Raw genomic sequence first — 22928 nt, 5'->3', positions numbered from 1 at the left:
AGAGAAAAAAACCAAGCCATGAGGTTGAAGGAATTGTCCGTAGAGCTCCAAGACTGGATGGTGTTGAGGCACAGATCTGGGGAAGGGTACCAAAACATTTCTGTGGCATTGAAGGTCTCCAAAAACATTGTGGTCTCCATCATTCTTAAATGGAAGAAGTTTGGAACCACCAAGACTCTTCCTAGAGCTGGCTGCCCGGCCAAACTGAGCAATCGAGGGAGAAGGGCCTTGGTCAGGGAGGTGACCAAGAACCCGATGGTCACTCTGACAGAGCTCCTCTGTGGAGCTGGGAGAACCTTCCAGAAGGACAATCAGGCCTTCATGGTAAAGTGGCCAGACAGAAGCCAGTCCTCAATAAAAGGCACATGAAAGCCTGCTTGGAGTTTGCCAAAAGGTACCTAAAGACTCTCAGACCATGATGAAACCAAGATTGAACACGTTGGCCTGAATACCAAGCGTCTCGTCTGGAGGAAACCTGGCACCATCCCTTCCCTACGGTGAGAAATGGTGGTGGCAGCATCATGCTGTGGGGATGTTTTTCAGCAGCAAGGACTGGGAGACTAGTCAGGATCAAGGTAAAGATGAATGGAGCAAAGTACAGAGAGATCATAATGAAAACCCGCTCAAGAGTGCCCAGGACCTCAGACTGGGGCGAAGGTTTACCTTCCAACAGGACAACGACCCTAAGCACAGACAAGACAATGCAGGAGTGGCTTCGGCGACAAGTCTCTGAATTTCCTTGAGTGACCCAGCCAGGGCCCGTACTTGAACCCGATCGAACATCTCTGCAGAGATCTGCAAATAGCTGTGCAGCAACACTCCCATCAAACCTGACAGAGCTTGAGAGGATCTGCAGAGAGGAATGGGAGAAACTCCCCAAATACAGGTGTGCCAAGCTTGTAGCGTCATACTCGAGGCTGTAATCTCTGCCAAAAGTGCTTCAACAAAGTACTGAGTAAAGGGTCTGAATACTTATGTAAAACTGTTTTTATTTTATTTTTATACATTTGCAAACATTTCTAAAAACCTGTTTTTGTTATGTCATTATGGGGTATTGTGTGTAGATTGATGAGGGAAAATAGTTTTTAGAATAAGGCTGTAACGTAACAATATGCGGGAAAAGTCAAGGGGTCTGACTACTTCCGAATGCACTGTAGTGTGTAGAAGCCTTTATGAGAGAGAATCCACTGTAAAAGCTGGCGAAATGTACAGCGTTGGTTTTGGCCATATTAAAGCCCTCCACAAAAGCTTTTGTAACATCATAAGCTCTGTGGAGTTGGTGGCCCAAGGCTTTATTTCAGAAAGGTGAATCGAGAACATTCACAGTCTTCCTGCAAAATGACTACCAAAACTTCCCTATTGCTAAACCATCACACATTTTAACCCCGATACTACACTGAATAGAAAAAAACTCAGCAAATCAATGAGCAATCTGTGGCTTTAAACATCATTCACCACTGGGGTGTTGACAGTGGATCATCAGTGCCTTACTAATAAAATAAATGGCTTGTGGGTAATGGTATGATAAACCTTAGATCATGTAGGGAATGTGTGACAGCAATTGGATAGATTAACGATTGCTGGAGCATCTGCAGTTCAAACAAAAAAGCAGACAACGCCAATTGTTTTGGTATAAAGTCCAGGGATGTGGCTGGAAAAATGTAACCAGTCAAATTCATAGACAGAGCTATGGATGCAAGGACTGACCATCCATAATATCAACATAGCCTCAAAACATGGTTGAAACTATACAGTGTATTTACAATGTTTACAAACAATGGAGTAAAACAGGCTTATGTTGGTTTCTGAAGGGGAACAAATCAGATTAAGCTCACAAGGCATTTATAAGATGTTCTTCAAGAATCAGTGGGTATACAGTACCAGTCAAAAGTTTGGACACACTCTTGGCATTCTCTCAACCATGAGGTATTCACCTGGAATGCATTTCAATTAACAATTTATTTCCTTAATGTGTTTGAGCCAATCAGTTGTGTTGTGACAAGGTAGGGGTGGTATACAGAAGATATCCCTATTTTGGTATAAGACCAAGTCCATATTACTGCAAGAACAGCTCAAACAAACAAAGAGAAACGACAGTCCATTACTTTAAGACATGAAAGTCAGTCAATCTGGAAAATGTCAAGTACTTTGAAAGTTGTTTCAAGTGCAGTCGCAAAACCAAGCGGTATGATGAATCTGGCTCTCATGGGTACCACCACAGGAAAGGAAGAGCAAGAGTTACCTCTGCTACAGAGAATAAGTTCATTAGAGTTACCAGCCTCAGATTGCAGCCCAAATAAATGCATCGCAGAGTTCAAGTAACAGACACATTTCAACATCAACTGTTCAGAGGAGACTGCATGAATCAGGCCTTCATGGTTGAATTGCTGTAGAGGAACCACCACTACTAAAGGACACCAATAAGAAGAAGATACTTGCTTGGGCCAAGAAACACGAGCAATGGACATTAGACCGGTGGAAATCTGTGTGTCTGATGAGTCCAAAAGTGTGATTTTTGGTTCCAACCGCCGTGTCTTTGAGACGCAGAGTAGGTGAACGGATGATCTTCGCATGTGTGGTTCCTACCATGAAGCACGGAGGAGGTGGTGTGATGTTGCTTTGCTGGTGGCACTGTCTGTGATTTATTTAGAATTCAAGGCACGCTTAACCAGATTGCTACCACAGCATTCTGCTGCGACACACCATCCCATGTGGTTTGCGCTTAGTGTGTCTATAATTTGTTTTTTCAACAGGACAATGACCCAACACACCTCCAGGCTGTGTAAGGGCTATTTGACCAAGGAGAGTGATGAGAGCTGCATTAAATAACCTGGCCTTCACAATCAGCCGACCTCCAATTGAGATGGTTTGGGATGAATTGGACCGCAGAGTGAAGGAAAAGCAGCCAACAAGTGCTCAGCATATGTGGGAACTCCTTCAAGACTGTTGGAAAATAATTCCTCATGAAGCTAGTTGAGAATGCCAAGAGTGTACAAAGCTGTCATCAAGGCAAAGGGTGGATACTTTGAAGAATATAAAATATATTTTGATTTGTTTAACACTTTTTTGCTTACTACATGATTCCATATGTTATTTCATAATTAGAAAATAGTAAAAATAAAGAAAACCCCTTAAATGAGTAGATGTGTCCAACCTTTTGACTGGTACTGTATATAATTAATTTAAAAATGGATGTAGTAATTGCAGAGTGCCAATTTAAGCATTGCCAATTGACGATTTAAAAAGACGCCCAGTCAGATCAGGGTGAATCTCAAATCTGTCCTCTATTCCTTGTGTCCTTGTTTCCGTTCCTCTTACTGAAAATGCATTGAAGAAGAAGGTCTGAGAAGAGGAACATCCAATCTTCTCCTACAATGTGTTTTGAGGATAAGGCAAGGAGAGGACGTGAGGAATCAAAGACTTCTGAGATTCACCCACAGGGTGATGAGAATATGGAAAATCTGTTGAGTTTGAACACATTTCAGTCTCACCTTGATGACTTCCTCAGAGATGGGCTCCTGTTTGTAGTGGGTCCCATACCATTCCTCAGTCTTGTCTGTCTGCCCTTCAAACGACTTTGAGACAACTGCGACTCTGCAGGGAGAGGATGGACAGAGACAGGTCTCATTATTAGCATTTATAAACACCCTTGTCAGATCGTTTTAGAGTCAGACACACTCCATTTTCCCTGAGCAGCCTACGGAAGATTTGTATCGCCCTTATGACATCAGCTCGAGTGCCTTCCATAGCAGTGTTCTATTTGTAGGATGCCGATAGTAGTGACTGAAGTAGAGTAGTAGTCACTGTAGTGGTAGTAATACTGCAGAATGTGTTATTGAGCTCCCCATTGATTCAGGTTCAACAGTTTCTTAAAGTTCGCTTAATTCAACAGTGTGAGGTTTAGGTGAATGTTAAAAGTCCAATGCAGCGATTTCATTCTCAGTATTAAATCATTTCAGGGTAACAATTAAGTACCTCACTGTGATTTTGATTTAACAATGGTCAAAAATAAAAATGTTTCTTAGAAAAGAGCAATTTCTCATGCAAGAATTTAGCTAGGACTGTCTGGGAGTGGTCTGAGTAGGGATATTTTTTTAATACATTTTTCCTTTGTCATTATGGGCTATTGTGTTCAGATTGAGACACTTTTTTTAAATACATTTTTAAATAAGGCCGTACCGTAACAAAATGTGGAAAAAGTCAAGTGGTCTGAATACTTTCCGAATGCAATGTTGGAACATTGCTGTAGGGACTTGCTTCCATTCAGCCACATGAGCATTAGTGAGGTCTGGCACTGATTTTGGGCAATTAGGCCTGGCTCGCAGTTGGCGTTCCATTTCATCCCAAAGGTGTTCGATGGGGTTGAGGTCAGGGCTCTATGCAGGCCAGTCAAGTTCTTCCATACTGATCTCGACAAACCATTTCTGTATGGACCTCACTTTGTGCACGGGGGCATTGTAATGCTGAAACAGGAAAGGGCCTTCCCCAAACTGTTGCCACAAAGTTGGAAGCACAGAATCGTCTAGAATGTCATTGTATGCTGTACGATTAAGATTTCCCTTAACTGGAACTAAGGGGCCTAGCCCAAACCATGAAAACAGCCCTTGACCATTATACCTCCACCAAACTTCACTATTGGCACTGTGCATTCGGCATGTAGCTAAACCCAGATTAGTCTATGGAGATTGCATGGCTGTGTGCTCGATTTTATATACCCGTCAGCAACGGGTGTGGCTGAAATAGCCTAATCCAATAATTTGAAGGGTTGTCCACATACTTTTGTATATAGTGTAGATAGGGGCTCCCGAGTGGCACAGCGGTCTAAGGCACTGCATCTCATTGCTTAAGGTGTCACTATAGACACCCTGGTTCAATTCCAGGCTGTATCACAACCAGCCCATAGGGTGGCGCACAATTTTTCCAGCGTCGCCCGGGTTTGGCCGGTGTAGGCCGTCATTGTAAATAAGAATTTGTTCTTAACTGACTTGCCTAGTTGAATAATTAAAAGGTTAAAACAATGAAATCGTTTCTGGATGTAGTCTTTTTCAAGGACATTACAAATATGTTTATCAAAATGCACTTCAAAACAGAAGTGTCATAGGCGTGTATTCTTAGTTGAGTGGAGCGCTGGTACCCTTGCAACACTCCTGAGCCAAACTGAATGAGCTGAGCCAATCTGGACTGCGCTGGTTTGATTATGCATCCGCCACAGTCGCTGAAACTATGCTGGAAAGAAGAATGTGAAAATAGAATAAAACAAGCCAGTAAAGTATCGTTCGGGTCGGCATGATAGCGTGAAAAGGGTATAGGAGAGCAGAGCAAACACTGTTAGTGGCCCGGAGAAGAGCTGGAACTAACCTGACGTATTCTGGCCTCAGCTTGTCCAGCACCATCTCTATCAGATCTGGCCTGAACTCCTCCAGTAGGTACTCTGCTGCTAGGATCTCCTCCAGAGGGTAGTACTGCAAAACAAAAAAACAGGTTTAGGTGCTAACAATGGGGGAGGCATTTGACTGTAACACATGCAGGGGAACACGGTTCACTGGAGCACAGTAATACAGAACTGGTGCTCTGCTTATTTCACAAAAAAAAAGATAAGCGCACATAGGAATGAAAATCAACAGACCAAAATACACTGGACATCCTACCCTCTATGACTGCCTTGCTAACATAGTAATATTTCGACTCTAGCAGGAATGTCAGTTTAACTTAGACTGGGGCTGAGTCTGCTGAATCTTTACCCACAAAATAAGAGGGTGGCAGACAAGGCAACCTGATGACATCATCGTCATCAAACAGAGCCACGGAGCTGCAGTGCATCACCATGGAAACGACCTTAAGAAATGGAGAGAGCACCACCTACGTGCAGTAATCCAGACACCTTGGAGGTGTAGCCACGGGGCCGCTCCTTGTCCTTGAACCTGAAGGCCACTGTGTTTAGGTCCTGCGGAGGAGAGACAAGTCACATGTCAATCACATGCAAATAAAGCATATTACATACAGAGGACTGAGCAACACTTACAATGAGACAATTCAGATGTAATCCATGTTTACTGTTAAATACACCAGAGGTTTAACTATGAGGCCAACAAAAAGACGATTTGAGTCTGTTTCTCGGTCTTGGTCCTGACTAAGGTTTTGTGAAAAGGACTATACATAAATAGTTGACTGGTTGTTTTCTGACAGCACATACACTGGCTACCAAAACACTGAGAATATTTTAGTAATTTTAGCAGATGCTCTTATCCAGAGGAACTTACAGGAGCAATTAGGGTTATGTCCCTTGCGCGAAAGGCACAGAGATTGTTCAACTAGTCGGCTCAGAGATTTGAACCAGCGACTTTTCGGTTACTGGCACAAAGCTCTTAACCCCTAAGCTACCTGCCACTCAGAAACTAGCCAGAGCTCAGAGACTAGAAGTGAGTGGTACTACAGTGCAGTACTTACCTTGCACTCCTGGAAGACCCACTCCTGAGGCCCCTTCATGCGCAGCTTCTGGATGTACTGGAACATGTGGAAGATGATGTCATCCACGTGCACTACAGAAACAAATGACACTTCAGTGCACGTGGTTCTGCATACAGTGCATTCGGAAAGTATTCAGACCCCTTGACTTTTCCCACATTGTTAAATTACAGCCTTATTCTAAAATGTATTAAATTGTTTTTTCCCCCTCATCAATCTACACACAATACCCCATAATGACAAAGCAAAAATAGGTTTTTAGAATTTTTGCAAATATATAAAAAAGAAATGAAATATCACATTTAAATATGTATTCAGACCCTTTACTCAGTACTTTGTTGAAGCGCCTTTGGCACTGATTACAGCCGAGTCTTCGTGGGTATGACGCTACATACTTGTATTTGGGGAGTTTCTCTCATTCTTCTCTGCAGATCCTCTCAAGCTCTGTCAGGTTGGATGGGGAGTGTTGCTGCACAGCTATTTTCAGGTCTCTTCAGAAATGTTCTATCGAGTTCAAGTCCAGGCTCTGGCTGGGTCACTCAAGGACATTGAGACTTGTTCCGAAGCCACTCCTGCTCTGTCTTGGCTGTATGCTTAGGGTCATTGTCCTGTTGGAAGTTGAAACTTTGCCCCAGTCTGAGGTCCTGAGCGCTCTGGGGCAGGTTTTCTTTGAGTATCTCTGTACTTTCCTCCGTTCATCTTTCCCTCGATCCTGACTAGTCTCCCAGTACCTGCCGCTGAAAAACATCCCCACAGCATGCTGCCACCACCATGCTTCACCGTAGGGATGGTGACCAAGGTCCTTCACCCCCGACTGCTCAGTTTGGCCAAGCAGCCAGCTCTAGGAAGAGTCTTGGTGGTTCCAAACTGTGTTCTTGGGGACAATGCTGTAGACATTTTTTGGTACCATTCCCCATATCTGTGCCTCGACAATCCTGTCGTCTCGGATCTCTACCGACAATTCCTTCAATCTCATCTCTTTTGCTTTGATATGCACTGTCAACTGTGGGACCTTATATAGACTGGTGTGTACCTTTCCAAATCATGTCCAATCAATTGAATTTACCACAGGTGGACACTAATCAAGTTGTAGAAACATCAAGGATGATCAATAGAAAAGGATGCACCTGAGCTCAATTTCGAGTCTCATATCAAAGGGTCTGAATAATTATGTTAATAAGGTTTGCAAAATGTCTAAAAACCTGTTTTCACTTTGTCATTATGGGGTATTGTGTGTAGATGTATTTAATCCATTTCAAAATAAGGCTGAATTGTAGCAAACTGTGGAAAAAGTCAAGAGTTGAATACTTTCCGCATGCATTGTACACCACACACAGACAGCTTTCTGAAATGAGGGTGTGGGCACATACACATGAACAAAACACACAAAATCAAACACAATCACTGAGATCCTAATGCTTACAGAGTCCCTCCTCTGTCAGGTCCACATTGATGATGAAGAACATGAAGCCTTTAGCTCCCTCTTTCTGGCCTCCGACCAGCGTGTTTACCCAGCCTGCACAAGAATAAAGGGCATAGCTCTCATGATCAATTCAAATACAAACACTTCTACACATATACAGCATGTACGGTCAGTATAAACCCTTGATTAATTAGACTGTTACAAAAAGAAAAGTTGGATATTTCTACATTTTATTCATTTAGCAGAGTCTTATCCATAGCGACTTATAGTTACTGCATCTTAAGATCTAAGTGACTAAGATCTCTCAGTCATAGTAAGTACACCCCCCACCCCCCAAAAAAAGTGTGTGGGGGGGGGGGGGGGTTGCTGTGGGATTATTTAAGAAAAAGTTGGGTTTCAGCCATTTTCGGAAGATGGGCAGGGACTCTTCTGTCCTTGCTTCAGAAGGAAGCTGGTTCCAACATTGGCTTGCAAGGACTGAGAAGAGCTTCGACTGGGCTGAGCGGGAGCTGCCCTCCCGTAGGGGTGGGAGGTCCAAGAGACCAGAGGTGGCAGAACTGAGTACTCAGTTTGCAGCGGGTTTCTACCATTCTATCAAGCCCTAAATCTTAAACTGAGATTCTCTTTATCATAGCCCTATGGCCTACCTTTGGATTTGAGCTCAGACAGCAGGCTCCCTGGGCCCTCGTGGCCTATCAGGTGGCCCAGGTAGTGGCCTGGGTTGGACTTGTAGTACTTCTGCAGGTCTGGGATAGGGAACGTCACATACAGGTTCCTAATGTCCTTGATAGGCACCACTTTGTAGAATTGCTATGAAGGAAAATTAGGAATGAGATATTTGAATTGAGACAACGAAAAGCACCTCAGTAGCACAACTTTTCCATGGGATGATGTATTTGATTGTGTATCCATATAATTATTTGTGTCTTGCAGGGAGAAACTAAGGAGCTCACCCTGAGGTGCTCCTCCTGGAAGGGGTGGTTGGGGAACTCGGGGATAGGCACATTCTTGTTCTCCACTTCGCCAAACAGCTTGACCACCATGGTGGTGAGCTCATCTAATGACTCTGTGTGAATGAGAAAAAGGGCGAGATTAGTTTCATTTTTTAAGATACTCAATCTTCCTGGATTCATACTAAAACCATTCAAATGACAAAACACTTCAAAAACACTTACAGTTGAAGTCGGAAGTTTACATACACCTTAGCCAAATACATTTAAACTCAGTTTCACAATTCCTGACATTTAATCCTAGTACAAATTCCCTGTTTTAGGTCAGTTAGGATCACCACTTTATTTTAAGAATGTGAAATGTCAGAACAATAGTAGAGAGAAGGATTTATTTCAGCTTTAATTTCTTTCATCACATTCTCAGTGGGTCAGAAGTTTACATACACTCAATTAGTACTTGGTAGCATTTCCTTTAAAATGTTTAGCTTGGATGAAACGTTTTGGGTAGCCTTCCACAAGCTTCCCACAATAAGTTGGGTGAATTGTGGCCCATTCCTCCTGACAGAGCTGGTGTAACGGAGTCAGGTTTGTAGGCCACCTTGCTCGCACAGATTTTTCAGTTCTGCCCACAAATTTTCTGTAGGATTTAGGTCAGGGCTTTGTGATGGCCACTCCAATACCTTGAATTTGTTGTCCTTAAGCATTTTTGCTACAAGCTTGGAAGTATGCTTGGGATCATTGTCCATTTGGAAGACCCAAGCTTTAACTTCCTGACTGATGTCTGTCTCAATATATCCACATAATTTTCCTGCCTCATGATGCCATCTATTTTGTGAAGTGCACCAGTCCCTCCTGCAGCAAAGCACCCCCACAACATGATGCTCCCACTCCCGTGCTTCACAGTTGGGATAGTGTTCTTTGGGTAGCAAGCCTCCCCTTTTTCCACAAAACATAACGATGGTCATTATGGCCAAACAGGTCTATTTTTGTTTCATCAGACCAGAGGACATTTCTCCAAAAAGTATGATTTTTGGCCCCATGGGCAGTTGCAAACCGTAGTCTGGCATTTTTTTGGCGGTTTTGGAGCAGTGGCTTCTTCATTGCTGAGCGGCCTTTCAGGCTATGTCTATAAAGGACTCATTTTACTGTGGATATAGATACTTTTGTACCTGTTTCCTCCAGCATCTTCAGAAGGTCCTTTGCTGTTGTCCTAGGATTGATTTGCACGTTTCGCACCAAAGTACGTTCATCTCTAGGAGACAGAACGCGTCTCCTTCCTGAGCGGTATGACGGCTGCGTAGTCCCATGGTGTTTATACTTGCGTACTATTGTTTGTACAGATGAACGTGGTACCTTCAGGCATTTGGAAATTGTTCCCAAGAATGAACCAGACTTGTGGAGGTCTACAGTTTTTTTTCTGAGGTCTTGGCTGATTTATTTAGATTTGCCCATGATGTCAAGCAAAGAGACACTAAGTTTGAAGGTAGGCCTTAAAATACATCCACAGGTACACCTCCAATTGACTAAAATTGTCAATTAGCCTATCAGAAGCTTCTAAAGCCATGACATTTTCTGGAATTTTCCAAGCTGTTTAAAGGCACAGTCAACTTAGTTAGTGTATGTAAACTTCTGACCCACTGGAATTGTGATACCGTGAATTGTAAGTGAAATAATCTGTCTAAACAATTGTTGGAAAAATGACTTGTGTCATGCAAAGTAGATGTCCTAACCAACTTGCCAAAACTATAGTTTGTTAACAAGAAATTTTGAGTTGAAAAACAAGTTAATGACTCCAACCTAAGTGTATGTAAACTTCAACTGTATCTGTTATGTAGCATTTAATTGCATGTACATGAAGCACTGTTTCCATCCTGTAAGTTAGGTTTGGAATCTTGTACAGTAACAAGAGAGGTCAACAACACTAGCAAAATGTGCCCAGACACTATCAACCGTGTAGCTGTGAAAGCCATTAATGAAGTCATGCCATTGTAAACCCAGCTGCCAAGTGCAAATCCATTTCATTTCACTATAGAGGACATGGTGTCACTAAATGAACCATTTCAACTGGTAATGAACACACCAGTGACACAGCCTACTGTATCCCCAGTGACTCATTGGATCATGGCTCGTCTGTGGCTCACAGAATTGGAAAGGTGAACAAGGGTTATTCGGGAATTTTTTACGAGGGCTGGTGGGGACAGAGTATTAAAGGGGAAATAACTGCAACTGTAAAAGTAGATGTCATATCAATTATTCTCTTTGGTCCTGATCCCTGCTTAGACTGAAATGTACTGCATTACATTCGAAGGCAGGGTTTCAAAAACTCATTTTGTTTTTTGGCCTAGCACTACACAGCTGATTCAAATAACCAAGCTTTGATTATTTGAATCAGATGTGTAGTGCTAGGGTAAAAAAACAAAAAGTGCACCCAGGGGGAACCAAAGATTTTTGTTAGGAAGAAGTAGGCAGTGGTCTGATGCCGAACAATAAAGGAAATTCACTTGAGCTCCACAACGCCTACTCCACCCATGCTCTACCAAGGTTTTCCAGCACACAGCTTTGACCACCTACAAAAGCTATGTTGGTATTGTACTTGAAACAATGTTTAGGCAGGTTGTTTAGTATTTAAACCTTCTCAAAACAGCCTAATCATACTCTTAGAGGTGGTCCAACAATAATGTGATTTGTACCGCATACAAGTTAAAGTATTGGATTCTTCACAAACGCCACACTAATCCTATTCTACTACCTTTTTCAACCCGTTTATAAAATATATGAAAGCAAGCTTTGCTTTTATACTTTTAAGACCATGATTGATTGAGGCGTTTTGTCTTGTAGTAATGTTGTGCCTGCCTGTATTCCTTAAATCTTTTTAGCAATACATGTCATTGAGAAAACTATTTCATAAATTTTTTGGGGTCAGTAGGTACCCAACATAATAACAGGTTTTGGTCTGTTGGACAGTCACTCATATATAGAGGTCTATAGAGCCTGTCTCCCGCCATTCCTCATTTCTGTAATCGTTAGCTTACCTGTATTTTTATTTTATTTATTTAACCTTTATTTAACCAGGAAGGGCTCATTGAGATTTAAAATATTTTCCCAGAGCGTCCAGGCCAAGATAGGCAGCACCAAGTCATTACAAAAATTACAGACAAACAAAATGAAAAACTACAAGTAATCTAGTTCAAACCATAGAATTCACAAGAGTATAACAAAATCAAAAACAGCAAATTAAAAACATTGACAGGTCAGGGAATCAGTCTCAAAAGCATTCATCAGTGATTTAAAAATACCAAATCGGGACAAGTTCTTCCAGCTTAAAAGTATTTTGTAAGGCATTCCAAGACGATGGGGTAGAGTACATAAAAGCCCTTTTACCAAATTCAGTTCGGACATTTGGAACAGTTAGCAGGATAAAGTCCACCACATTTCTGAACAATAAAAATGCCCAAATAAAAAGGTAGTAAACCCAAAATGACTTTGTAAATAAAAGTATACCAGTGACTGAGCCTACGAGTGACTAGAGAAGGCCAGCCAACCCTGGTATACAAAGTGCAGTGGTGCGTAAGGGTTTTGCAGTTTAAAATAAAGTGCCATGGTAAAGGGTGTCAATTGATCTCAAACACTGAGCGGAAGCATTCATATATAAAATATCCCCATAGTCTAGTAAAGGCAAAAATGTAGCTGATACTAGCCTCCTGGTTTCAAAAGAAAAACAGGCCTTATTCCTGAAATAAAACCACAATTTCAGCTTCAATTTTTTTGTAAGTTGTTGAATATGCAATAAAAAAAAAAAAAGAGAGGCCATCATCAATTACAATTCCAAGATATTTATATGAGGTTACAGTCTCAATCTCAATGCCCTGACAGGTAATAATAGGTGAAAAATTCAGAGGTCTATTTCTTGCTTAAGAAAACCCCATTAGTTTAGTTTTGTCAGTATTGAGGATAAGCTTCAATTGACACAAGGTATGTATAATATTGACATAAGCTCAGAAACACTTGTTTTGCAAACATGATCCTGTTTTATCAATGGGCAGTTCATTACCTCTGTCAAATGAATATGTAGCTTAAAGTTGTGTGTATTTGTAATTCTTTTTGCAATAAAGGTGACGCTACAATACACGTTTACAATTGGCCTATATCTAAAAACACATACAGTCTATGAGATTATATACACACATTTTAATAGCAGGATACTGTAATGTCCATTATTCCTCTAAAGAATATAAATTAGGCTGTTTGAGAAGGTTTGAATCCTTTCCGGCTTCAGACCAATGCCTACCTCTCACCGGAAGGTGATTATATAACATTTCCACATGCAAAGTGTCCTTAAATTTTTTTATTTGCACTTAAAAATATATTGTTTTTTTAAATGGACGTGTTCTGTCACAATTTATTGTCCAGGGCCTGGTTTCCCAAAATCATCTTAAGGCTAAGTTCATCGTTAGAACCTTCGTAGGCGCATCGTTAAATCTCAGAACTGTTTCCCAAAACCATTGTTACTAAAGTTGCACTTGAAAAAAAAGTGATTTTCCGACTGCCTCAGACCACTCGTAGAACAGCTAACTCCGGTCCAGCCGATATTTGCTCCACTCATAGACGTCTATAAGTGGTTCAGATTTGATCTGGTATGGAATAAGAAGTGAAACATTCTTCCTTAGTTGTTCATTTTCTTGAAATGTAAAGGCACAACCTAGAGTCGAGCCAATGTCTTAAGTAGATGAACATGTTATTTCTCCATCCTTCTGAAAGATGTTTTCATTTGACAAAAACAACTATATCGAAGGAGTGCTTTTGATTTGACGGTGGCATATGCGCAGTTCGCCGCGAGACGACCGTTAGATCCGATGATGCATTTCTGCGCATGAGCTTAGCTAGCCAACGTCACCATGACATCGCCTACAAGCATGATCTGGGATTTCCATTGGAGAAGCAGTTTCTGCCCATCTTCTGCACATCAATCACTCCAGTGTTTAATTGGTATATTGTAATTACTTCGCCACCATTGCCTATTTATTGCCTTACCACCCTTATCTTACCACATTTGCACACACTGTATATCGACTTTTTCTACTGTTATATTGACTATGTTTGTTTATTCCATGTTTAACTCTGTTGTACAGTGAGGGAAAAAAGTATTTGATCACCTGCTGATTGTGTACATTTGCCCACTGAAAAAGAAATGTTCAGTCTATAATTTTAATGGTAGGTTTATTTGAACAGTGAGAGACAGAATAACAAACAAATCCAGAAAAACGCATGTCAAAAATGTTATAAATTGATTTGCATTTTAATGAAGGAAATAAGTATTTGACCCCTCTGCAAAACATGACTTAGTACTTGGTGGCAAAACCCTTGTTGACAATCACAGAGGTCAGACGTTTCTTGTAGTTGGCCACCAGGTTTGCACACATCTCAGGAGGGATTTTGTCCCACTCCTCTTTGCAGATCTTCTCCAAGTCATTAAGGTTTCGAGGCTGACGTTTGGCAACTCGAACCTTCAGCTCCCTCCACAGATTTTCTATGGGATTAAGGTCTGGAGACTGGCTAGGCCACTCCAGGACCTTAATGTGCTTCTTCTTGAGCCACTCCTTTGTTGCCTTGGCCGTGTGTTTTGGGTCATTGTCATGCTGGAATACCCATCCACGACCCATTTTCAATTCCCTGGCTGAGGGAAGGAGGTTCTCACCCAAGATTTGACGGTACATGGCCCCGTCCATCGTCCCTTTGATGCGGTGAAGTTGTCCTGTCCCCTTAGCAGAAAAACACCCCCAAAGCATAATGTTTCCACCCCCATGTTTGATGGTGTTCTTGGTCAAAAGCAGCATTCCTCCTCCTCCAAACACGGAGAGTTGAGTTGATGCCAAAGAGCTCCATTTTGGTCTCATCTGACCACAACACTTTCACCCAGTTGTCCTCTGAATCATTCAGATGTTCATTGGCAAACTTCAGACAGGCATGTATATGTGCTTTCTTGAGCAGGGGGACCTTGCGGGCGCTGCAGGATTTCAGTCCTTCACGGCGTAGTGTGTTACCAATTGTTTTCTTGGTGACTATGGTCCCAGCTGCCTTGAGATTATTGACAAGATCCTCCCGTGTAGTTCTGGGCTGATTCCTCACCGTTCTCATGATCACTGCAACTCCACGAGGTGAGATCTTGCATGGAGCCCCAGGCCGAGGGAGTTTGACAGTTCTTTTGTGTTTCTTCCATTTGCGAATAATCGCACCAACTGTTGTCACCTTCTCACCAAGCTGCTTGGCGATAGTCTTGTAGCCCATTCCAGCCTTGTGTAGGTCTACAATCTTGTCCCTGACATCCTTGGAGAGAGAGCTCTTTGGTCTTGGCCATGGTGGAGAGTTTGGAATCTGATTGATTGACTGCTTCTGTGGACAGGTGTCTTTTATAGAGGTAACAAACTGAGATTAGGAGCACTCCCTTTAAGAGTGTGCTCATAATCTCAGCTCGTTACCTGTATAAAAGACACCTGGGAGCCAGAAATCTTTCTGATTGAGAGGGGGTCAAATACTTATTTCCCTCATTAAAATGCAAATCAATTTATAACATTTTTGACATGCGTTTTTCTGGATTTTTTTGTTGTTATTCTGTCTCTCACTGTTCAAATAAATCTACCATTAAAACTATAGGCTGATCATTTTTGTCAGTGGGCAAACATACAAAATCAGCAGGGGATCAAATACTTTTTCCCTCACTGTATGTGTCGAACTGCTTTGCTTTATCCTTGGCCAGGTCGCAGTTGTAAATGAGATCTTGTTCTCAACTAGCCAACCTGGTTAAATAAAAAGTGAAATAAAAAATAAATCTTCGTACTATACTGCCTTTGCTATAGTCTCGTTTTAATCTGACGTCTAGAATTTGAGCTAGGTAGGCGCTATCGCCCCCACAATAATAAGTGATATAAGACCTGTACTTTTAGTTGGAAGTTTTAGTTCAAACTTCGTATGTCTCTGGACAGCTGAGCAAACAGATGACTGCAGGACTTGGCTAAGTGTTCTGGGGGCTCAGTTCCAGACAGTTACATGAGAAGTGTTTAGAAAAGCACTTCCTAGCCTTCAGTGTGACCTAAGAGAGGATGTGAGAGCTTTTAGCTCTGTATAGCTGACAGGTTATTTCCTCCATCTAAACCAGCTTAAGATCTCTGATCCAAGGAGCAACTCTTGACTGTCAGTGGTGGAAAAAGTATCCAATTGTAATACTTGAGTAAAAGTAAAGATACCTTAATAGAAAAAGACTCAAGTAAAAGTCACCCAGTAAAATCCTACTTGAGTAAAAGTATAAAAGTATTTGGTTTTAAAAATACTTAAGTATCAAAAGTAAATATAATTGCAAAAATATACTTAAGTATCAAAAGTAAAAGTGTAAATCATTTCAAATTCCTTATATTAAGCAAACCAGACGGCACCATTTTCTATTTACGGATAGCCAGGGGTACGCTCCAACACGCAAACATAAGTTACAAATGAAGCATGTGTTTAGTGAGTCCGCCAGATCAGAGGCAGTAGGGATGACTAGGGATGTTCTCTTGATAAGTGTGTGAATTGAACAATTTCCCTGTCCTGCTAAGCATTCAAAATGTAACGAGTACTTTTGGGTGTCAGGGAAAAAGTATGGAGTAAAAAGTACATCATTTTCTTTAGGAATGTAGTGAAGTAAAAGTAAAAGTTGTCAAATATAAATAGTAAAGTACAGATACCCCCAAAAAACTACTTAAGTAGTACTTTCAAGTATTTTTACCAAAGTACTTTATTGTTACATATGTGGATGTTGGCGCGTACGACACAGGCACACACCAGCTAACACCATACACACACCCTTACCTCTTCCCAGCACACACAGTCCCATGAGGTTGGAGGAGTAGTAGGTGGAATGGAACTTCAGGAGCTCCTGGCGGATGTTGATCCCATCCTTGGATGGCCTGGTCTCCAGAGTCAACTTGTTACCTGAGAAATCAACCAGATATAATTCTTAAACAGCTAGTCAATGCATCCATTCATGTTTTTGTAATATATGTACAATGCAGTGAGTGCTTGATCTAACTGGACAAAAGACTAGAATCTTTATCGTCATATGATGTGTTGAAGAAAAAAATAAATAAAAAACTGTCAGTGGCAAAAATGAGGACATCAAAGCATCAAATCAAGTTGTAAAACGCCAGAATAGTTATCATCAAAGATGACTTTATGAAACAGTCCACAGCGGGAGGGAGAATACATCCACTTATAAGGAAAACAAGCTTGTTCTAAGAAAACCAATGGGTGAACGAAATGAATCCCAACAGTGATGCAATTTCAATTTTGAGTAAGGCCCTCAGTGACAGACTGATCACTTTTCTGTCCTCTATGGGCTGGCACTTTACTAATTAGCCTACACAACCACAGCCCAAATCTAGTACTTCATCTGTGGCAGGCTAGCTGGTGAGCATTTCCCTATGCTAAAACAAATAACAGAGCCATACAACATCTAGAACGTCTGGAGAGATTTAAACTGTTAAAGGGGCCCTTCACCACTTTATAGCCAAAATATTAATCATCTCCAGCTTATATAACTCAACACTGCCACCAGCTGGCTCTTCTGGGCTGGGAGCAGCTCTAAGTCTAATCATATGAGAACACAATTAGAGTGAGAGAAAGAATCAGCACATTAAAGGCTGAGAGGAATTGAGTTGTTTTAAACAGGACTGCTGGGTCATGTTCATAACGGGAAAACTGTACCTAAATGTTTTGCAACGGAAAAGGAAGTCCTGGTAGTCCCTCCATTTTCAGTCCTGTTTCAGTTTGTTGTATTCCGTTTTGTGCCTAACGAACATGACCGTGGGTTGATACATGCTGGGTTGGGTTGACCCCTATCTATAGTATGTAAAGTGGCATGAGGTTTTTACCGGTCCCAAATTTGCTGAACGGGTGGTTGGGGTTGCCAGTGGCCTTCTCCAGCTGGAATAGCCTCCAGGCATCATTCATCAGGTTCTTCTCATGCTCAGAGTCCACAGCGTTCACCTCACGGTCCTTACAGCTCTCGTCAAACAACGGGCACAGGAAGAACTGAGCAAACCTAGATACATACAGGACAAGACATTAATTTAACAAGTTGACATACATACTAAACAAAAAGAGCAGAATAGGCTATTTAGATTAGAACACTGGGGCCATTGGATTAATTTATTTTGAAAATTAACTTGATTGTTCTGGTGAAGGCCTTCAGATGATGACTGTGCAAAAAGTGTATTAGGTGTGTGTGCGCTATTTATGGTTCCAGACCAGAAGTTTTTGACTACAGTAAAATGTGGAAAATCCCACTGTCTGAATTCAGATGTATACTTTTTGTCTGCAGACTCAATAGACAGCAGTGACATTTGGCAGACCTGTATGCAAAGCTATTTGAATGGCACTGAGCAAGATCAACTGCCATGCAGAGCAGAATGACTGCAATTAAGTGAAAAGGCCAAAGTAAATGCCCTCTGCAGCTAGGCTTTGCACAGCCTGCAGCTACAGATTGTCAACATACGTAGCTGGATGAAACAGAAATCTGAGATGTCACACAAGCAAGTTGTCCAATTATATATTCAAATGGCCTTATACACCTGGAAAAACTATTATGGTAGCCCCATACACCCATTCTCAACAACCATCCGTCATTTGTAGCACTATTCTATGAAGGTTCACGACATGGATTTGAAAATGGCTTCCAAAACCCAGATCAGACTCCAGTGTTGCATTACGTTCATGAGTGTTTGAAAAGAGAAAGCCTAATAAAGAATGAAATGAATTGCTGTCCAGATGGTTTTCATGCATTACCAGCAGCAATATGGAACTGTTAGGATGAGAAACTATTGAGGCTTGAACAGGTGCTTCCTAGGCAATATCATTACAAAGTGGGTAAGCTTAACCCAAATCTACAGGTAGAGGTTACACTAGTACTCCATCCAAAACACATCATTTAGGCAACACACAGTGGTCTTTATGGACTGAGGAAAGGCTGGTGTTCTAAAAAGGCCTCATCATTCAAGATGGGGACCCTTAATAAACCCGAAGCTTCCCCATCCAATGGTTTGTATGCTAACGAACCCAACTTACCCACGCCTAGTTAAGATGTGAGAGGTAAAGAAACCAATTCCATCCTTGAGGTCTCAGGTACTGGTAGGGGTGAAATTGACACTGGGACAGGTAACTGGAGGATCGTGTCCTGGTGGCTCTCTGGGATTAACGCCTTGTGCTGTGTTCAGTAAGTTTTTTACGTTCTGGAACGTTCAATTGAACGGAAACGGTGCTGCACTGAACAACCAATTGAAAAACTGGGAGGGGGTTGGGTTGTAGAACGCTGACAGCGTTACCACGGCCATTTAAATACATCGTCACTCGTTGCTACAGCCACACCTCGCCACACCCACCAAACACGCGCAAACATACCTCAAAGTCTGTTCAAGAACGTACAGGAACGTTTTTGGGGAAACGTGTTGTTCGGTACAAACCGTTGCGCAACATTGCACAAGTTCAAGCAAACTGAACGCACCTCAGGTAGACCCAGGGGATGGATCCCATACTTATATTTAGAGAACACCCACTTAGAAACATCATGTGACTCTATAGAACCTGAGTAGTTCATTATTCAACATCGAGAAACAACAGACAGCTCAGTTGAGTATGTAAAGAAAATGTATTTTATACCACTTCTCTGCCAACTAGAGGCCAGTCCAGTTTGGGAGGGATTTTACAGCAACATAAATTGGATAGTCATGAGGAAAAACATAATATTTCACACAGACAGCCTAATCGGGTCACAGTGGCACATCCAAGCTGTCAAAATGGGAGAGTCATGGGAGAATTTCTATGACATAACATGGGTCATATTCAAAAAGCACCTAACGGAAGAAAGGAAACGAACGGGGAAGGGCTAGCTGAAATTGTCCAATAAGAAACGCTTGTTGTCCAATAAGTAAAGTCCATGTTGCAAAGACAAATTCTACATTGTGCCCTAATGAACGTGAGCCTGTTGGTTCACCCACCTGTCCAGTGCTCCCTCCAGGTGCTCATGGGATACGTCAAAGTAGTAGTTGGTGTGCTCTCCGCTGGTGAAGGCATTGGAGCTGCCAGCATGCTCACTGAGAAACTGGCTGTACTCATTCTCCTTGGGGTACTTCTCTGTGCCCAAGAACAGCATGTGTTCGCAGAAGTGGGCAATGCCTGATATGTTCCCTGGGTCCGACAAAGAACCTGAAGTTGCACACATAAGTGTCGAACAGATAATTAGTATGTTTATTTGCTTCCACACACTGCTGCACATAAAGTAAAACAAAGTAAATTGATGTAAAGCTGCTGGCAGCCATAACACTGGAGAGATGCTGTTTTTAACCACAAAGACACTAAAGGATTCAAGCATTCAGACTAGCATGGTTCAAATCCTGTTAGAGATTCTGTGGTACTTTTGTATACTTTTTAACCAGTAGTTCTGAAAGTACCACACACGAGCCAAAAGTGGTCCGTGAAAATGGTGTACTGTGTCACATATGTGCACGTCATTGCACTCTCTATGCTGTGTCCACTTAGCCATTGGGCCCGGCCTGCAACCTCATTGGCTAACGCTGGGCAGGCCTCTTGCTAGCTGTCACTCAAATGCGAGAGGCTGAAGCTCATTGGTGAGAACTTGAATTGGTAGGGAGCTGGCCCATGTTGCAGGAAATTTAGGGAAAATGGCACGGCGTCAAGAAAAGTCGCTTTCAAACTAGGGATTTCGTGGCTAATTGAGGTAAAACAGTAATTCTGCTCATAGATTATGCATGTATGAACTACACATTGACACATCCAGCTCAAAGCGGGAGGTTTAAAGAATACTTGATTGGTTGCCAAAGTACCGGAGCATGTTTTTAAATTAAGGGACAAAAAGCAAAAAGAGTGTTATAAAAAGGATACTCTTCAATGTGGACCTGTGGGAAATAAACTAGGAGTGAAAAAGAGAAATGGAAGCATAACAATTTACACAAATACCAGAGACAATGTGAACGGGGGTTGAAGCAAATAAATAAAGATACAAAAAGAGAGGTAACATTTTAAGGAGAGATAGGGTTTGCTATGGGATGAGGAGAGAGGGGTGAAGTCCCCTGAGGAAAAATAATGAGAGGGAGACCAGGGGTCCTGGTGTTAAGAATAGGGCTGGGAGACTGCCTGGAGCCTAGGCTAGAGGTGGTGAATACTGCACCTATGTTGACGTCCAGCCCTGCTGAGGACTTGTCTGTGGTGGGGTCACTGATGAGCACGGCCTTCAGGCCATTGGTGAACTCTAAACCCCTGTAGACCCGTTTGTCTTCTGGAGAGCGGACGATTTCACTCACCACCCTCTTCATGGCAGGGTCTGTCATTCTGAGTGGCAGAGACGACAAGCCTGTACAGCAGAGGGCATCATCTGATTATTCTACCCACTATTTAGAATTTGACTAGACAAGCAATCTACAGACAGGTGGACGTTACAATGATTTTTTTTTTTAAACATAGGGGGTAAATGTATATTGGCGAGCATTCTGAGTGATGCAATGTGGATGGACTTCCCAAACTGAAGTGCCATATTTAGACCCCAAATTGGCAGTGCCCTCAATCAAGGTGGAGGACAGACTGCCCATCATAGGCTGAGCAGACCGATAGTACTGTGCACACAACCGCGTCAGTGATTTCTTTTACAAATACATTGAACATAAACAATGAATTCAACAGGCAGATATGCAGAATTGAATAGGTTGACCTGGAAATAAAGTTTAAATATCTGGGTCTGTCACCCAGTCCACTATGAAAACAGCAGCAAACATGGATTAATGTTACTAACGACACTCCTCAATAAATTAACAATCTACCGTTTAACATATGTTGTCAAACAGCTCTGTACACCAAGTAAACAACTCATATTAGCTAGCTACTGGTTTACTACAAGCTAAGATACTTTGTTCAAAGCACGAGTGTATTTTTCCTAGGCTGGTTTGAGTTTGCAAATTAGCCGCATTGGGTTAGCCGGGTGACGCCAGCAGAGATTAATCTCCTTAACTGGCTAGCATGATTCCTAGGCTAGCTAGCTGGGATTTGTGCATAGCTGGTGCACCCAGTTGAGGTAGCTAGATTGGCTGGTTATAAATGAAGTGCATAGATCTTTCATCGGTTAGCTAGCTATTAAAGATCATTTGCTAGCTATAAATGCTATTCTGCTAATGCTTAGTCAGCCCGCGCTAGCTAGGTAGCAAAGCTAACTACTGCTGTCATTGTGTGGCTAAATAACGTTACAGTTAGCAGGTTAATTATTTGCTAATTTCATTAGAGATTTTAAAGTGGATAGTATCTGACATTTAACACTCACTTAAAATGTTGATTAAAGTACAAACTATTCCCCGCAACCAGAAGCTGTCTCGTTAATAACTGGGCCGGTCGGCTAAAACATTGCAGCATACTTCAGATAGACAAAATCAGAGAAACCTTCTTCTTCGATTAGTTTTAACGGCGGTCGGGATTCAAGAAATGCTGCATTACTGCCACCTACTAGACTGGAGTACTTTAGTTGAAAAAACCCATAAATAAAGAAATACCCTACCATATTCTAACACAACACTCACAAAAAAATAAAAATAACACCACCCTACTCCACTATTTAAATCTATGTAGTCCTACCTCAGGCCAACAACTTGAAAGGAAGGGACACCACCACTTAAGACACTCTGTAACTCTTCTGATGTCAAGTCTCGCACACCCAAATACCTCTCGGCAGCTGCCACCACAACCTACATTTTCTGCGACTTACATTCCATCCCTGCAGTACAGTTTATAACCATTGCTATAAATGCTAAAAATCTAATCTTACTGAAACAAAAATCACTTGTTGGCCTATCCCTCCGTACTGGTACAGATCTACTACTCACACCACTCCTCTCAGGATCCCTCCCCCTTGACCCATCTTCCTCTACTTTCTTCAATAACTCAGCATATGACACCTTCTGCACTACTCTAACCCTAGAAACCTCAACTGGCCTCTTTCGCAGAGGGCATTTTTGATCCCCAGCAACATGGGCACCCCTACAATTAACACATACCACAACTTT

General features: G+C 41.9%; 1 protein-coding gene across 2 annotated transcripts in view; it reads right to left on the bottom strand.

Annotated features, from left to right (window-relative positions):
- The window catches only part of LOC106576795 (insulin-degrading enzyme), a 45348-nt gene extending 23013 nt beyond the window's left edge, over positions 1-22335 (bottom strand). Inside the window, exons 1-12 of one of the 2 annotated variants that reach the window (XM_014154206.3) lie at positions 22193-22335; positions 21053-21235; positions 19863-20070; positions 17742-17911; positions 16681-16803; positions 8842-8954; positions 8536-8698; positions 7889-7981; positions 6448-6539; positions 5864-5944; positions 5359-5462; positions 3492-3594 (exon numbers count right to left, since the gene is read on the bottom strand). In XM_014154206.3, the coding sequence (XP_014009681.1) occupies positions 3492-3594; positions 5359-5462; positions 5864-5944; positions 6448-6539; positions 7889-7981; positions 8536-8698; positions 8842-8954; positions 16681-16803; positions 17742-17911; positions 19863-20070; positions 21053-21212 (1410 nt within the window). In that variant the 5' untranslated portion in view covers positions 21213-21235; positions 22193-22335. The remainder of the gene's footprint in view (positions 1-3491; positions 3595-5358; positions 5463-5863; positions 5945-6447; positions 6540-7888; positions 7982-8535; positions 8699-8841; positions 8955-16680; positions 16804-17741; positions 17912-19862; positions 20071-21052; positions 21236-22192) is intronic. The other variant, XM_014154204.3, reaches the window with a different exon arrangement.
- Between the last annotated feature and the right edge of the window lie 593 nt (positions 22336-22928).

Source organism: Salmo salar, chromosome 18, assembly GCF_965601325.2.
Source record: "Salmo salar chromosome 18, fSalSal1, whole genome shotgun sequence".
Taxonomy (NCBI): Eukaryota; Metazoa; Chordata; class Actinopteri; order Salmoniformes; family Salmonidae; genus Salmo; species Salmo salar.
The sequence above is the reverse complement of the archived record's forward strand: the minus strand, read 5'-3'. Positions and strand labels throughout refer to the sequence as shown.